Consider the following 18,701-nt stretch of genomic DNA (forward strand, 5'->3'; position numbering starts at 1 on the left):
TACGCATATCAAATCACCATGATGCATGCTTTACAGTTTTGTCAGTTATGCCTCAGTGATGCTGACGTTTAAAAAGGAAATAAACCAGTAGACTCAAAGAAATGAAGGGGGAAAGAAGAAATAGAAAATCAGTATCTAATCTTAAAAATCTATGTCTGGCCCTAGAATATCTTAATAAAACTAATAATGTAAAAAATGTTCCTTGGGCTGGGCTGAAGTTGGCACCATGTTTTCACACAAATCTCTGAGGACATCTGCCTCTTGGAGCTCTCCTGGCTCCTTATCACTTTCCTACATGGAATCACGAATTCATAAAACATGGGCTGGTAAAACAAACAAAACAAAACACCTTAACACACTTTGTCTCATGCTTTGCTCAATCAAATAATGGGTCAACCAGTTTTGCTGGACTAATTCAAAAGAGAGAGCCATGTTGTACACAGCACCTTAATCCACTTTCAGGGAGCACCAATTGTTGTTTTCACTTTTTGTGTGTCAAAATCTTTCTTTTTGTTTGTAACTCACTCATTCTAGTGCCTCAAGCTCTTTGACTCTTGAAATCAGGTATCCCGCACCTCCCTCACCATGTACCCGTTTACTCAACTACTCCGTCCCCCTTTCGTTTAACACAGAAGTGTTTGGCATTATTAACATTTCAAAATCCTGGTTTATCTGTACAATGAGTCTCAGCATACAGTAGGAATGCAGTTTTGTTCTTTTTCCCTCAGGGTAGTTCCTCTCAGTTTGCCACTCCACAGGCTCGCGCTCACCTGCTTTCCACTCTGCTCCCACCTTCATCGGCATCACGGTGTAGTGGCGAGGCTGACCCGGACGGAGAGCTCCAGAAGACTCCTTCCACACATCTGCCAGCCTCTGCCTGGCCGCTCTGCTGCTCTCAAACCCACTTTCTGACAGGAGCTAACGCACCCTAGTAAAGGAGAAGTCAGGAATGTTTTTGTTTGGCTGAATTCTCAACATCAGGGCATTTATTTGCTTTGCTTTGCTGTGCTGTTCACTTTGTAATTCATCACATGTTCTGGTGACACTTTCCCAATGCCTTTGAAATGTAATTACAGTTTACCATGTTGAGTGGCATCTTCACAAGGACCTCTGTTGAAAGATGAAATGAAGTCCCTGATGTGTATTCTTTCCGTGCCAGGTGGTCTTATGGAACATTCTATAACATACTGATATAACAGGGTCAACAAGAGCCAACACTCTTGTTCACTTGTGATCTTTAAAAACAAAAACAAAAACACAACAACAACCTTTAGGCAAATATTAAAGTAATTTTTGGAGGGGATTACTCCCTGAGGAATTATTGACATTTTCATCCTGCAAAGACATTGAGTTCTCAAAAATAATAATAGGGCTTTTTTAAACCCTTGACAAGATGTCCCAGAGGAAATAGAAATTAAGCAACCTCGATGAGAGCACAGATTTCATTACTTTATTAAGCAAACAAACAAACAAAAAGCTGAGAGTCATCCTAATGACTAGCAGGCATATTTTCAGTTCAGTAAAACCGGAATCTTCCCTTTAGTCCTTAGAAAGAAACTGGAAATTAATCCGTGACGAAGGCCTTGCAGTGATGGATAAAGCCAAGGGCCTCTTCCTGCCTGAAGATGAAAACCTGAGGGAGAAGGGCGACTGGAGCCAGTTTACGCTGTGGCAGCAAGGTGAGCTCCTGACTTCTAGATTGTTCTCTGCAGCCAATAACCTGATGGGAAGAAGGCTTGAGTCTTCTCAAGCTACTTCCCAGAGCTGGAATTCCCCAACTTAAATGAAACGGCCCCCAAAAATATATATTATCGAAATCCATCATTGTTTCTTAAAACTACATGTGAACACTTATTTGTGTGTGCCTGTGTTCACATGTAAATCTATGTGTGTGTGTATGTAGGTATACTCACATGTGTATTTGGATAAATATATATAATACTCTGATTTTCCTGGTCTTTCCCATTAAATGATAAGTTATAAAGAGTGACCCTACTATGTAGGCTTAACCGAAAAGTCCACCACATGCTAATTACTATATTAGAAAGGACCTCCCCAGAGCTTCATTTGCTCCATGGTGTGGAGACGACGTTGCAAGCCAAAATGGGATCCCCATGGGTTGGAGATGATAAAAGACCAGAGTGACAGGCAATGATAATTAGTGTCTGTGCTCTTCAAGAATAGGAAGTGCTGGGGCGCCTGGGTGGCTCAGTTGGTTAGGCAACTGCCTTCAGCTCAGGTCATGGTTCCGGAGTCCTGGGATCGAGTCCCGAATTGGGCTCCCAACTCCATGGAGAGTCTGCTTCTCCTTCTGACCTTCTCTGCTCTCATGCTCTCTCTCACTCTCTCTCTCAAATAAATAAATAAAATCTTAAAAAAAAAAAAAAAAGAATAGGAAGTGCTACATATTCAACCTAACATTCCTTGGGCTGAAGCCAGGCTCTGGCACATACACGGGGCCCCAGAATGTGTGTATTCGATGAGTTAATACATCAATCTATCCTGAAAATGAGGAGCACTGAATTTGGGCTTTAAGGTTTTTCCTAATTCTCTTCCTGGAAAATCTCATCATCCTGGGTTAACAATAGCTATCCAAAAATAAATCCATTTTGAAGACCACTCAGTACGTGTGGCACACACTCAGCTGCACCGAATACACTGGGAGACCAAGCAGTGGGTTTACATTAAAGGACAAATAAGCAGTTGTTTATCTCACTTACGCTTTCCGAATGGTTTACTCATAAAAGAAGAGCTACTTCAGTAATACTTTCAAGGATGCTTCCATCAGCAGAGAGAGCACGTGATTCTTCGGCTTTTTTGCCAACAAGATTTTTTTTTCAGGGAGCTACAAGGTCAATAGGTGAACAGCTTGCTGATTTTATCTGTTGGAGTCTCACTAGAATGTATGAGTTCTCTTGGCCTCAAGCGTTCATTCAGGAGTTCATCTGATGCCTCCGTTTCATTAACATCCTCCCGCTTCCTAGAACAAGGCTGCAGAAAAGCAAGCATCCTGGCAGTAATTTCCAGAACCAGAGTCTCTGCGAACAGCAGGTGCTTTGATAAAGTTGAAATCTGCAAAGCATTTTAGGGCAGATGAAAGTATTAATCAAGCAAGAAAATAAATAATGGAGACAAGATTTGGTTGAAGGCAACATTTTGACTTGAAATTTTTGCATCTTTTTAAAAACGTTTTAGTTGTGGCAAAATATATTCCTGAAGCTGTAATGTGTGATATTTTCACTTGTATTATTTCCAGAAAATGACTGCATTTCTATCTTGATTTCCATTTTGACTCAAAATGATTGAGCTGTATGTGCATTTTGGGTGAGGGCTAAAACAAGCTTGTGTTTTCTAATTAGTTGCAGTTAATTAAATAGAATTTTTTTTTTTGTCATAAGAGAATATAAGACACATAGTTTCTCTTTTAGGAAGTTTCGTTAAGGTTCTTTGGGGCCTTCTGTTGGTGGTTCCAGGCTTCTGGGAGGAATCCAGTAATGTCTTTCAGAAGCAAATTCATAGTTTAAATAATTTTGAAGACAACTGGTACCATAGCTTGTATAGAACTAGGATGGGGCCCTGACGGCAGATGTTTTCCCAGGTGTTTGGCTCAGAAGCTGGAGAGAATCCTGTGGCAGGAGGGGTTGGGGAAGAGTGAGGAAGAGAGGCAGCATGGCATTTCTTATTCATGCTAAGAGCTCAGGTCCGGATATAGAGGCTGATGAATATCTGATTTACTTAACACTGAAGAGATTGTCTTGTTCTAGTTAGGAAAGGACACTGCTGGAGAGTTAAAGGCCTTAAAGCTGTGGCTAGAGGTTTCATTTTTCTCCAAATGGTAGTGGGAATCATAGTGGGTCTCCCGGTCACATAATCAGGACTGAAGAATATTTATTCCTTTTTAAATGGTCAACTTTTGGGGGTTGGAGGAAAAGGAGCCCACAAACGTAAATTATGGTTTTCCCCTACAAATATGTTTTCAGATTACTAAGTGAATGTTACAGAATATCTATTTTGCTCATTTATTAATTATCACCAACAGTGAACACTAAAATATATCGTTAGCCAATATGCCATACATGTGCAGTCATTCGTTGTTCCAGCGCCAGAGGGGACAGTGCTGACCAGTCTCAGTCGCCTTTCTGGATGAGCTCAGACTGAACCTCTGAATCCTTCTCAACGGTGTTCTAGGTGGCCACTGTCGGTTGGTTAGAATTGTCATGCAAGATGAACCTGTTATTCCAGCAGAACATCGAAATTAAAAAAGATATAACCCAAGACCTTTACAGGCACCTGGATGGCTCAGTCAGTGAAGCATCTACCTTCAGGTCAGGTCATGATCTCAGGGTCCTAGGGTCGAGCCCCGAGTCAGGCTCCCTGCTCAGCAGAGAGTCTGCTTCTCTCTCTACCTCTCTCCTGCCTCTGCTCTCCCTCTCACTCTCTCTCTCTCTCTCTCAAATAAATAAATAAACTATTTTTAAAAAATGGAAAGTAACAACAGTTCCATGGTGCTCACCGTGAGCCAGGAACCACTTGACATACTTAAAAGGACTCATCTGTTGCCTACAACACCTGGTGACAGAAGTACGATTCCTGTTGTATTTTAGAGAAGAGGAACCGAGGCACAGGGAGGTCACACAATTAGTGGCACAGCAGGAATCCCAGCCAAAGTGGACCCAGAGTCCATGTTCGTAACCGTGACCCAAGTACCCATGACCTAAGACCACCACCCCTCCATTACATGCTTTATTATTATATAACATAGGATTATTTTGTAGTAAAAAAAGTAGTACCATTATCACCTACTAGGTAATTGTCAGATCTCCCGAGAGTACTCACCGATCCCAGTAACAACCCCCTATTCGATCCCAGTAACAACCCCCTATTCGAGGCCCTAATTTCATTATCCTTTTTTGGATGAGGATCTGAGGAGCAGAGACTCACAGACACGTTCGCATCACACAGCTACCAAGTGGTGCAGACAGGCCTCCACCCCGGGATTGCTGGTCTCCCAGACCTGCACTTTGAAGCATCATTTACCGTTTTGTCACATCATGGAGTAGAAAGCAGCTGTGAGGAACGGAGGAGGAAACTGTCAAGTGGCTGAATTCAGGGTAGATTTATGGTTGTTTTGTTTTTTCTCACTGAGTTTAAAGTAACTCCCAAGAAGTGATTGACTTTGGTTCTTGGGCAAGATGGCCCTAGAAGTTCTGTCAACGCAGATTTGGAAGAATCAATCGGATACTCATTTCCATGTGAATACACTTTTTAAGAAATAGTTCAGTTTTAAGGTCTTGGGTTATTTTCTTTTCAAGATTTTTTTTTAACTCAGTGTTGAGAGAGAGAACAGGCAAGCACTAGTGGGGGGAGGGGCGGAGGAAGAAGCAGATTCCCCACAGGGAGCCACCCTACATGAGGCTCAGTCCCAGGACCCTGGGATCATGACCTGAGCCGAGGGGAGACACTTAACCAACGGAGCCCCCCAGGCTCCCCTGTCGTTGCGTTTCTAAATCTTCACCATCCGTGTGACTTTAAAGCTACCAGTGGTGATCCACAAAGGTCAAGCATCTACGAAACAGCTTTCCCCCTACAGAGAGGATGTGTTTACAAGACTAGAAAAGATGTGTGTGTCTAAATGGCTAGAGGTGCTGTCTCTAATTTAGTCTTGACCAAGGGGCAGTCCTAGTGACGTCCAGACCATTTGGTTACTTGTTCATTAAGGTACAACACATGGAAAGTCCAGCCACTTCTGCTTCCTCCTCAAGCCTCCAGGCCTCCCTTAACTGCTGTCTGCACAGCCTGGAACCCAGAATTGGGGACTTCTGCCAAGCCATCCCCAGATCCTGTGTAAGGGAAGGCATGGGAAGCAGGCTTAAAAATACTTTCTGAGGACACAAGCAAGCATCTATTTGGTCAAACTGGCGTTTATCTTTCAGCTCACCAGGGTACTCCATTAACCCCTAAAAACAGCAACTAACGTTTTGCTCAAGGGGCAAAAAGTTTACTTAGGAAAAACTAGTATACGTATTAAAGTTGTGTTCTAAAACACTGAGTTCCATTTGAGGAGAATACTTTTAAGTTGCCTCCCTTGTAACTCTCATTTTATTCTCAGTGTATGATTATCTTAGGACACAACCAACATTAAATAAGATTAAATTCAGCTTTCGATGTAGCAGCCCCTCGTAAGAATCTTGAGTAGGGAATTAAAACTTTTCTATCTTTAAAAAAAATCCATTGTTTTACTCCTACGTAAGAGCAAATAATTCTGTGTACCTTTCTGAGCACGTCTTCCCTAAGACACAGTTATTCTGTCAGGGGTGAGGAAATCTGCACAGTCCAGGATGTTTAAGACCGTGTCCCAAAATCTGTGTTCCCGACACAGCTGGTCATAGAAAACATCATCCCTCATCATCTCTCATTACCATCTCTTCCCCTCTTTTCTTAAATCCTATACTTGATTGACATATGAAGTATGATCTGTACAATGAAATATATATTAAATTCCAATTTAAAATGTTGCAGTAACTCTTTGATATAGTCCTAGAAATGCATTTTTAGGTTAGAAATATAAGCTATTTTTTTTTCCTCACAGACTCTGCTATGATTGCTCTAAAAAATTACCACAAACTTAGAGGCTTTAAAATGACACAAATTTGGGGTGCCTGGGTGGCTGGGTCAGTTAAGCGCCAGTCTTTGGGTCAGGTCAGATCCCAAGGTCCTGGGATCAAGCCCCACATCCAGGCTCTTTGCTCAGTGGGGCGTCTGCTTCTCCCTGTCCTCCCTGCTCACGCTCTCTGTTGCTATCTCTGCCTCTCTGTCCCAAAGAAATAAAATCTTTTTTTTTTTTTTAATGAAACAAATGTATTAAATGTACAGTTCTGGAGGTCAGGAGTCAGTAGTGGTCTCACTGAGCTTAAATCAGAGTGCCCTCAGTGCTCTATTACCTCTGGAGGCTCCAGCTTCTAGAATCTGCCCACATTCCCTGGTTTGCAGTTGCTTTCCATCTTCAAAGCCAGCGATGGCCTGTCAGGTCTCATCCTGTATCACTCTGTTCTGCCTCCCTCTTCCCTGTTGAAAGACTCTTTGATTACATGGGGCCCATCCAGTTAATCCAAGACAATCTCCTTATTTTCAGGTCATCTGATTAGAAATTTCAATGTCATCTGCAATCTCCGTTTCTTCTTGCCATATAGCATAACCTACTCATAGGCTCCTGCTTACAACACGGACACCCTTGGGAGGGGGCCATTATTCTACCTGTCACAGGGAGAAGAGTAAATATTCAACACTCACCTTGCCCAGTAGACAGCCTTAGTCAAATAGTCTGACACTGGGTGGAGATTTCTGGTCCTTGGTCTGCCTGTCACTATCTGTGACACTTTGTCTTCTCGTGTTTGTTTAGCCTTCTCATTCCTAGTAAGGGTGACAGTACAGTTTGCGTCTGGTCAAAACGGGACGAGTTAAAGTTTTACTGTGATTTGTTTCTAACAATGATTTTATCATGTCTTGTTCTAGGAAGAAAAAATGAAAATGCCTGTAAAGGAGCTCCTAAAACCTGTTCATTACTAGATAAATTTCCCGAGACAACAGGATGCCGAAGAGGACAGGTACCAAGCGTGTCTTCAGTCACGGGAAGAACACAGTTTTGTGATTAGGAGTAAGGGAGTGCTGACCTTTATGACGAAGCCGTTACCGGCCCAATGAAGGCATCTTTTTTCACTTTTTAACGAAACCTAATTTCTTGTGGTCCATGTCAGAATTGAGGGCGGGAAATGTTCGGTGTTAGCGCTTGGTAGAAAATGAGTGTCCTTATCAAAGCAATAAGACAAGAATATAAATTCTGATTCTTAACAAAGGTCCAAATTCAAATTGACATGAATTTTATCCTGTCACTTTAACTGAGCACTTCCTCTACCCCTCCGTAAATGGATGACCAGTTTGTTCTGTTTTCTGCGCAGATCAAATACTCGGTCATGCACCCGGGAACGCACGTGTGGCCGCACACGGGGCCCACCAACTGCAGGCTCCGAATGCACTTGGGCTTGGTCATTCCCAAAAAAGGCTGCAAGATCCGCTGCGCCAACGAGACCAAGTACGTCTCCTGCCATCACTGTCCCTCTTACCACCTCTGAGGCTGAGTGTTCATTACAAGCAATCTATGTTCACTTGGCTCATTTCTCTTCCTTTGTAACTGAAGGAGGCTGGGATGGGTGACATCCATCTAGAGTCGAGCCTGTGCCCATGTTTGTGTTTTCTGCGAGTCTAGAGGCACCCCCTCATTCTAGGGCTGCCCTCCCTAATCATTCCTCCCCACACCGCTCTCAACTCAGTGAAGAGCCTCCTCGCTTTTCTTTCTAGACGGGCAGACTTGCATTCAGAGTTGGCTATGTTGTCCCAAGCCCTGCTTCTTGCTCTGCAGCTTGAGTGGTTCATTCATCAATGCAAAGAGTCTCCCTTCCTGAAGAAAATACCCAGTAATACTTCGGTTTTTTGCTCGAAAGGAGGCAGTGTGGTGCAACAGAAGCAGGCTGCCTGTTTCCAGCCCAGCTCCAGCACCTAATCCTGCATAACCTTGCCCAGTTCCTTAATCCCCCTGAGCCTTCACCTCCTTCCTTATAAAATTGGCACTGATGCTCTCTGCTTTTCAGGATTGTTGTAGGATTAAATGAAATAATGCACACACGGCACGGAGCCCACATCTTAGCGGCAGTGGGACCTGGTGAATGTTAGGCCCTTCTCCCCATGCCTTTCGCTGTCCTAATCCGATTACTCCCTCCCCCGCCAAAAGGCCCTTCTTTTCACCCATCTAAAATAAACCTATTACTAAGATCCAGTGTCAATTCCTAAAAAGGAGCCTCTTTTCAGACTTAATAGAATGTATATGGTGTATATTCTCCATAATCCTATTCTTTATCTTCCATTGCTCTTTATCAATTAGCATATGTTCGCCTAATCTCTACGAGCTGTAGGCTCGGAAACCAAGTTGTTGTCTTCTTGGGCATTTTGTCATGGTCCTCAGTAGATGGAGGGGGCTGTTTGTGAGTCATTTGTTTGGTTATTGGCAGAGACCTGCCCACCCTGGACCTGGATGGCAAAGATTCAAAGTTGAATCTGTTGGGGGGGCCTTTCCCTGCCAGACTTGGCTTATCAGGGACATAGTACAGGCTCAGTGAGTCGTAAGAGAGGCAGAGATAAAAATGCTACAGATGGGCCAATGGGCAAGTAGCTCATTTGCTGCTGGGGTTTGAGAATCTTGACAGCAGTGATTTTTTAAAGACAGGAAGGCTTGGAAATTTAAAGCTGGGAGAAAAGGGCATTGCAGACTAAAAGAACAGGATCTGCTGAGGCACAGAAACCAGAAATTATAGGGCACGTGTGAAGCATACGGAGTGGTTTCTGCAACCAAGAGTGTAGATACTGTCGTGTAGGTAAACCATTAAAACACGTTAAAATTTTCAAAAGTTGATTTGGGCGTACATCCTTTCACATCAGATAGTATCAAACAAAAAGGGGTTAGGAACATGCCCGGACAGTAGGTGGGGGCAGGGTTTCCATAGAGAAGATGCTGAAGCGAAGCACAGCAAGTATTTGACTGGGTACAGTGTAAGTGGCTGCCTTGTTTGGGGACGGCTGGTTGGCTGTTTGTGACTGGCTGCGCTTCACCTCACCTTCTCAGATTCAAGGGCACTGACTCTGGCGTAGGCTTTGGTTGGCTGACGTAGCCCTCCAAGACATTGGAGCCACCCCCTTGTTTACAGACTTCAGCAGCACATGCAGAATAAGTCGGAAAGTGAACGAGTGGAATAGAAGTGCAATCATACAAGGCTTCGAATACCAGCGAGTGGGATCTGAGCTTTGTCGGGAAGATATTCGGGAAAGCTGTGGGGAAAACAGGAAGAACAGTTAACAGCTCATCACAGCAGCCCACCCAAGAAGAGCTGGACTTGGGATGCTGGGAACAAAGGGAGCATAACAAGCAGGTGCGGGAGATATGAAGACTAACTCAAGTGAATCCCAAGTGCGGTGCAAGGGCGGGGAAGTTCAAGGTGACTCGGCGCTGTCCATTTTGGTCAGTAGGAGCCTGTTGATGCTTTAGCAAATACTCAGATCTTGAGGGATGTGAGGCAAGTTCAGGGAAATGGATAGTGAGTTCCGTGTTTGTATACATTTGATTTAAGTTGCTATGGGAACACAGTCGTGGAAACATCCAGGAGGTGGCTGGATATAGCTGCCTGGAGCTCAGGAGAGAAGTCGGATCTAGACATAAAGGTTCAAGGGACAGATTTAGCAGGAGGTTCTGGAGGAAATCTGAGACGCTGTAAACACATCCACACTTAGAAGGCAGAAAGACAAAGGAGAACCATCAAGGAGACAGGGCAGCAGAGGCCAGAGTTGGCAGGACCAGGACAAGAATCAGAGATAGCTGAACAGGGAGTGGTTCCTCTCCAGATGGAATGGATCTTATCAAGCCTTTGGGAACTCCGTTTGGGTCTGCAGGGTGTCCACCAAAGGGAAGAAGGGTGAGGACATGGTGGGGATCCCCGGGAATACGGAGAGAATGCTGGGGAACAAGATCAAATAACCATGGGCAGTGACGATGGCAAGAGCACCAGGCCTGTTCCTTGAGTACTGCCTCATGCTTATAGACTTGTTTGTTGTCTCTGTCTCTGTCTCTCCTTCCCTCCCCCTTCCTCCGCCTTTCTTTTTTTTTTTTTTTTTTTTTAATTTCCAATCCGTCCTGCTTATAGATACTTTGGGAAAAATCACTAGATAAAAGTCTGTTGAGAAATAGGTAGAGAGAAGGCCAGGCAGGCCCCGATCCTAGTCATCAGAGGCCATGAGGCAATGAGAAACCCAGGCTGAGGGCACCTCTATGGCGGCGAGAAAGGGGAGCAGGTGGGCGGTGCTGGAGGCTTAAACAAGAAACCAAGCAGGGCTCTCATTGCCAGCGCGACCATGGGAGAGGGGTCCCAGCAGCACATGCATAGTGTGTCCCCCTCCCCCAGACTCCCAGCAAACACTCAGTGACCGCGCTTGACAAAGGAAGGGACTGCCAACCCCTCCCCTCAAGCTGGAAGCCTGATTAGGTGAACTGCCTTCACCTACCGGAAGGAGCCCAAGCCCTGCCACTCACGTGGAGGGTGCGCTTGAGCAACAAGGTTAACCCAGCAGCCCCTCCATTTCCACTGTACTAAAATACAAGCGACTTCACGTGACAGGAAGTTCCTGTTGATAACCATAACTTGCTGGTTGTGGATTTTGTGTGATTATTAATAAGGACTTTCCACCCACCTACCAAGAGTTGGGCCAGGATGGTGGTTTTGTTTTGTTTTGTTTTTTAAATTTGTACCTTAGGAGATTCTCTGTGCCCTCCCTTGGTCTTTTTATTCTTTCTTGAGGTTGCCAATTTATTTATTTATTTTTTTAATAATTTTTTTGTTATGTTAGTCACCATAGGGTATATCATTAGTTTTTGATGTAGTGTACCATGATTCATTGTTTGTGTATAACACCCAGTGCTCCATGCAATACGTGCCCTCCTTGATACCCATCACCAGGCTAACCCATCCCCCAACCCCTACCCTCTGAAACCCTCAGTTTGTTTCCCCGAGTGCATAGTCTCATGGTTCGACTCCACCTCTGATTCCCCCCCCCATTCATTTTTCCCTTCCTCCTACTAATGTCCTCCATGCTATTCCTTATGTTCCACAAGTAAGTGAAACCATATAATAACTGACCTTCTCTGCTTAACTTGCTTCACTTAGCATAATCCCCTCCAGTCCCATCCATCTCAGTGCAAAAGTTGGGTATTCATCCTTTCTGGTGGCTAAGTAATATTCCATCGTGTATATGGACCACATCTTTTTTATCCATTTTGCAGAGGATAAACACTTCTGGTTCTCTTGGCCCTGGAGATCCCATAAGCATCAGTGCCTTTCCTCCTCATCATGATTTCTGGTCAACCCCCTTCTCTGCGTCCCTTCTCTTGTTTATATTGTGTTAAGTTCTCATCCTCAGTTAAGCCTTCACTCAAGGGTGATTGGGTCAGGTGAAGTACTTCATTACAAAAACAGTGTTTTTCCTAAGAGACATGGGTCTGTTAAAGTACTCTGTAATGCTTACAGTGAAAATGGCTAGATATCTGAAGAGGAGACAGGCAGTTTCTAAACTCTGAAGACAGAAAGACCATAACAGGAAACCAGGAAGTTTCATGCTGTTATTCTAGAAATACTATTAGTGTGGAAAGAAAAACACATACACCAAGAAATCAGGCTTCCTTGTGTTAGGCAACAGGAAGCAATTTTCAGAGCCTCTCCACTTTCGGAAGAGTAGTTTACTTGTAACAATTTGTGCTTTGCTGTTCTCAGGTATTAATAATCACATCACTGTTTCTCCGGGGCTGTGTGAGTCCTGCCAGCACCCGTGTTGTTTAAATAGTCCATCCCTGAGAAACGCAGCGCAGCAATTTTTATCTGAAGATGAGCTTGCAGGAGGCAGCCTGTTATCAGTATAAATAAAATGATCATTTAATGTTCATAAATGCCCTCTGACTGTAAAACTGATGTGTGATGCACATTCCTTGTACATTACTTGTAAAACACAGAGAAGCACAACAGGAAAAAGCCAATATTATTTTTGATCTGGATACTCAGCGATATTGCCCACATGTTTCTCAATACCTGCATATGTATGATTCGTGAGGAGGAGGAGGAGGAACACGGGAATGATAAATAGCGTGCTTGCTTGCGAAGTGGCTCTGAGATACCACACACATTAATTTATCAATCTTCATGACTATCCTAAGGCATTATTAAAATTCCTATTTTACAGGGCGCCTGGGTGGCTCAGTCAGTTAAACGGCTGCCTTCAGCTCAGGTCATGATCCTGGAGTCCCGGGATCGAGTCCTATATTGGGCTCCCAGCTCCATGGAGTATCTGCTTCTCCCCCTGACCTTCTCCCCTCTCATGCTCTCTCTCACGATCACAAGTAGGCAGAGAGGCAGGCAGAGAATGGGGGGTAAGCAGGCTCCTCACTCAGCAGAGAGCCCGATGTGGGGCTCGATCCCGGGACCCTGAGATGATAACCTGAGCCTATCCATATCCATTCTGGGCTTTTGGGGTTTTGGTGAGGGTGGTTACAAAATTAAGATCATCGTGTTCTTAATAGGTGATCACTGTGAATGCTGGTTTTCATTCCAGACAGCAAGGTATCAAGCAGAGAAAGCAGCTGGAGAGTCTCCACTTCGGGCCCTTTGTGTCGCCCCTGACAGGCCATGCTTTGAGGTCTGTCAAATGAGCTCATTTACGACCTGGATCCAAAGCTGAATGAACTTGAGCCAGGGGATAAACATGCCACTGGCAAGTGGCAGCTAATTTTTACCCTCACGGCATGGCCAAGTGGTTTGAGCTTTGGACGATCCCAGACAGGAATTCTTTGTACTGAGTCTCCCAGAGGGCATCTAGGATGTGCTAGAACCAAGCTGCAGGGAAAAAAATGAGTCTCCGTGTGGCTCTCCTGGAGACTCAGCATTATGGCCTGCAAATGGCCAGCCTGAAATACTAGACAAGACCAATACACACCAGCCAAGTGGGCGTCAGCATTCGTGTCAGCATTGCAAATTGGCAAGAAGTCATTCAGTTCCTCTCTCCATGGCTGTAGAAATAATGGCCCTCTATCATAACACACTTCAAGTAGTTTATAACATTTTTTTTTCATTAATCTCTCAAGTTTCTAATTAGGAAGATCCTGGGGGAAGGCCCACTAAAATATTAACAGTAAGAGAAAGACTTAATTTTTTAGAGCCACCATGAATTGTTCATAGGCAACATTTGTTTGGTTTTTATAAAGTATCCAAGAAGATCAAGTCTTAAGATTTTCCCCAGAATCCTAGCTCTTCTGTTTCACAAAACAGAACCATCTTCCATCTTAACCATAACGTGACCTCATCCACAAGTCACCATTCAAGTGTGCCCATCTGGGGTTGCAGGTCGAGAATGGCCTTTTAACCGGATAGCTTTCCAGAAGGTTTGTTATTGAATAGGTAACGTTTTGCCCTCTTTCTTCCTTTCCTTGAGCAACTTGGTGAATTAAAAACATCACAGGAGTCTTCCTAATCCCCATTCTGGTTGGCACAATGTGTTGACAGCATTCGTCCACACACATACCCAGCGACACCCCCACAGGAAATGGCAGGTCCCACATGGAATATGAATCCTGTACATTTTGTCTGTTGAACTGATCATTGAGAAATTGGAAAGGTGGAATCCATTTTGCGATGGCAATATGAAATGATATGGTGGTTCCTGGGCCAGCCCTCCAAATCTTTTACCTCACGATCTTTAGACAACTTGCATAACCTATGTCTGAGCCTTAATTTTGTCTGTGAGATGGGAAAAGAATCAAAGCATATCTTTCTGTGGCTTTGAGTTTCAAAGCAATCCATAGGGATGCCCTCGGGACTATATTTACAGAGTACTACGTACCGGGTGTACTCAGCATACTTGTCTTTTACTGTCCTGTTGTTTGGTTGCTGCATAAATTGGGACTTTTGTCCCTTACATTCCAGGGAGTGAGACCAAGCCCTCTTCCACCATTGGAGAAGGTTCATGTAACCTGGAGTGAGCACTCTGACAGGGAGGGGGTGTGTCTCTAAGGAGTTAGGGGACAAGATAGGAAACCAAGGGTGTGCGGGGCCTGAGCTGGTGGAAGGATGGTACAGGTACAGTTGGAGACTATGGTTTGATGGGCATGGGGCCTAGAGGGGCACCGGGAAAGGAGGACCGGCAGGAGCACAGCTGATAGCTCTACCCCCACAACTCCTGCATCTCTCCTTTCCCTCCCCATGCCCCTACCCTGGAACTAGAGGTACTTGGGGAGTAGGCAGTGGCATCCCATCTGAGGTCCTATGAGTTTTCTGCCTTTTCTCTTTGTCCTTTTTTTTTACTTCCTCAGCTATGAGACAGAGCCTTCTGCTACTGCTTGAGCTGGGACCCAAGATGGGGAAGCCACAGAGGCAGCCGCAGGGTGGGCAGGAGGGCATAATCTGGAATCCCCAGGCCTCTGTGGAGAGGAGAGAAGCCCCATGGCAGCCAGGCAGGGGCTATTCCTTGAGGGGCTGGGAGATAACACTAGAGGTCCATACGTACACAATCTGTTGGGAAGAGAGCCCCTTAGTGAAGTTAGCCATCTTTTACTGGAATTCATATTTTGACATTAAATAAAATAGCAAATGCTAAACCCGTTTCTCAGATGAAAGCTTGTTGAGTATATCCTGTGAAATGTAATAAGACTAAAGTCCTAACCTATAGCTTAGCTCAGAGAATTATAATTGTAGAGCTGAAAGGAGGCTTAGATTCCATCTTATCCACTTCTGTCATTGCACAGATGGGGAAACTGAGGCCCCTACATGAAGTGCTTTATCACATGGCTAACTGCAGCCGTCAAAACGAGAACACAGGTGCCATAGACTCCAAAAAAAATGCTTTGTCCAGATAGATAGAGAATGTGTGTGAATGTTTCTGTCTGAATATGTTAGGTAGAGAGAGAGAAGAGTTTTACGTTTCAATTCTAGTGGGTGCCAAGATTTCTAATGTAGTCAGACCTGAGAGATTTCAATAGATCAGAATTAATAAGCACTGTGTTAAGTAGCCTCATTCCTGAGCTCTTTGACTCTTTTCTGTATTCCACTCAACTTTTTCAATGCCTCACAGGCCACTTCAGCACAGCAGCTCCCAGCACACAGAATATCCCCTAGTCTTGATCTAAACCTTGATCTAGATCTTGAGTTAACGTTTGGGCTCTGATGAAGCAAAGCTAACGACTTTCTGCTTCTTCCACAGAATTACGGCAGACATCCAAACTCACTTCCGTATGATTCCTTTGCTGGAAAGTTAGAACCATGTCCCTTGCCTACCTCAGAACATTTTAGCAAAGATCCCTGAGATATGACCAATAAAGTTTTTAGGTGGAAGACTCTGTAAGCACCTAGTAGCATTATTAACGTTGATGACAATTCCATGACACAGTTCTGGTTGTTAGGTTCTACTGCCACCAGTCTATCAGGATTGTTAATTACAACTTGAGAAATTGAAAAATCCTATGATATCACTTTGTCCTCAGCCAGATAGTCTCTTATCCTTTGCAAACCAGGGAGAGGGATTCTTCTTGTAGTGGTAAGAAACTCTGAAGGTCAGAGGAGGTAGCTCTCTGGGGAGAAGGTACAGTATCCCCGCTCCAGTCCTGCTTTTCTGAATCCTCAGAGAAAGGCACGGGAGCACCATCAGGAAGCTCAAAGGCGACTCTGAGAAATCCTTTCTTCAGAGGGAGCTTTTCATGTCATACTTTGAGTATAATTTAATCTCATGTGGTAGAGCTTTGCTCACAAAGCAAGTGGCCTGAATACTGTTTCTTGGCCTCACTAGGATTAGTCTTTGTGATTCGGAAGAGAACTAAAGACCTTTGACTTCTTTAGCTCTATCTTGTTTGGTGGAAAGCCATCTCTCTCTTCTTAACCCCAGTTACCCAGCCTGCATGTTGCTTGGATGGGGTTTTATTGTTCTTTGCTTTGAGTTTAATGAGGGCTGCATTTTTTGTCACTTTAACTCTCAGTAAGTGATGGAAAGACAGTAGTTTTGAAGTATTCAAAAGGAATCTATGTTAAATGATTGGGTATCTTTGCTGTTTTCTGGGAAAATGTAGGAAAGAAAATGGAAGGGCAAATAGAAGATAATGGGACACACTTCCCCATGAGTTTGATGGCCCTAAAAGAATCCAACTCTTTGGAATACCTCCTAGATTTTTTGTTTAAAAAAAAAAAGTGGTTTAGGGGTACCTGGGTGGTTCAGTCGGTTAGGCGTCTGATCTTCATTTCAGCTGAGGTCATGATTTCAGGGTCCTGAAATCGAGCCCTGCATCAGGCTCCACACTCAGTGCAGAGTCCCCTTATCCCTCTCCTTCTTCTCCTCCTCCATTCTCTCTCTCTCTCTCATAATTAAATAAAATCTTTTAAAAAATTGTTTCATCAGGGCATTTGGCTTTCTTACACCTATCAGAATCTAGTGAAAAAATAAAATTTTGCACAACCTAGAATTTTCTTTGGGTCAATAAATTACTTCCTATATTTTAAGTAGATTCTGGAGTCTCTGCCACTCAGAAAACATTGAGAACCACTTGTTATTGCAGCCCAAGTGTATAATGCAGATTCTATGGAAGATTTTTGATATCTCACCCACCCCCTTACAAGATTTTCAGTCTTCTCAAATGAAGCCAAATCCATGCATGAAGCCAAAGTTTTTTGTTTTTTTTTTTTTTTAAGATTTTGTATATTTATTTCAGAGAGAGCAAAAAGTGAGAGAGAACAGAGGGAAGGGCAGACTCCCGGCTGATCAGAGAGCCCAATGTGGGGCTCGAACCTAGGACCCTGAGATCATGACCTGAGCAGAAGGCAGACATATAACCACTGAGCCACCCAGGCACCCCACTAAGGTTATTTTTGATAACATTATACCACCCCCATACATTATCACCTCTTTTATCTTTTCCCTATTTCTTCCTGTATTTTCCTTCCTCCTCTGTTCTGTGTTCTCTACCGTTAATTGAGTATCTTCTATGTGCTGGTCATATGCTAATCCTCACATCAGCTATGCTGAAAAAGACACAAAGGCTCATGGATGCCGAGCAACTTGCCCCAGGTCACGTTAGTAGTAAATGGCAGAGCTAAGGTTTAAATCCACTTCCCTTCAGGGCCATAACTTCTCCATTGCACTCTGCTGTTTCTCTCCCCTTCTCTTCTACCACATGCTTCGCTTTTCCTTTTCCTTTTTTTTTTTTTCCCCATTTCATTTGTGGTGAAACACACAGAATGTAACATTTACCGCCCTATTTCTAAATGTACGCACAGTTCAGTGGTGTTACATACCATCATATCATGCTACCATCGCTGGCACCCGTCCTTTCACAGGACTCTTCATCTCACTGAAGCCCCGTGCACACTAAACCACAACTCGCCATTGTTCCTTCTGTCTGTGTGAATTTGGCTACTCTGGATACCGTCTCTGAGTGGAGTCACACAATATTTGTTCTTGTATGAGGGCTTTATTTTATATAGCAAAAGGTCACAGTATCCATGTTGTAGCATTGTCTGAATTCCTTTTTATGTAAGCCAGAATAATATTCCATTGTATGCATATCCCACATTTTGCTTACCCATTCATTCATCAGTAGACCCTTGGGTTGCTTCCACCTTTTGGCTACAGTGAGTATAGCTGCTGTGCACATGGGTGTCCTGGCTTTCCCTCTTGAAAGCGCCCCCCCCTTATCTTTTGCCTATATTTAGGCTTGTCCATGGTACCCATAGACATTGCACAGTTCCACCAATAACTCCAAGACCTAGAAAATCACCACCAAACTCTGTAAGCTGTGGGTCATTTCATTTCTTTTTTCTTTTCATTTTTTTTTTCTCTTCTTAACTTTGCCCTTTTTTTCCAAGTTTGGTTTTTACATTGTAATAATACATATTCTGTCATTTGTACCTGGGTCTCTATATTTCTTGGCTACACTTGGATGGAACTCCAATAGAACCCTTTGGTCCTTAATAGGAATCATACAGAAGAGTTAAACAGCCCATTTACTGAATGCAAGTATCAGGCTAGGCGTGTGGGACAGCATGTAGAGTGGGGCAGTAGCTGTCGTGGAGGTTGATTCT

At 43.9% G+C, this 18,701-nt stretch overlaps 1 protein-coding gene across 1 annotated transcript in view; it reads left to right on the plus strand.

Moving 5' to 3' along the window:
• Positions 1–18,701, plus strand: part of LOC111155391 (aspartyl/asparaginyl beta-hydroxylase-like) — a 157,816-nt gene that overhangs the window by 134,025 nt on the left and 5,090 nt on the right. Inside the window, exons 20-22 of the mRNA XM_022515542.1 lie at positions 1,544–1,679; positions 7,513–7,604; positions 7,956–8,089. Coding sequence (XP_022371250.1) covers positions 1,544–1,679; positions 7,513–7,604; positions 7,956–8,089 — 362 coding nt within the window. The remainder of the gene's footprint in view (positions 1–1,543; positions 1,680–7,512; positions 7,605–7,955; positions 8,090–18,701) is intronic.

This window comes from Enhydra lutris, unplaced genomic scaffold, assembly GCF_002288905.1.
Source record: "Enhydra lutris kenyoni isolate GAN:26980312 unplaced genomic scaffold, ASM228890v2 scaffoldscaffold41, whole genome shotgun sequence".
Lineage (NCBI taxonomy): Eukaryota > Metazoa > Chordata > Mammalia > Carnivora > Mustelidae > Enhydra > Enhydra lutris.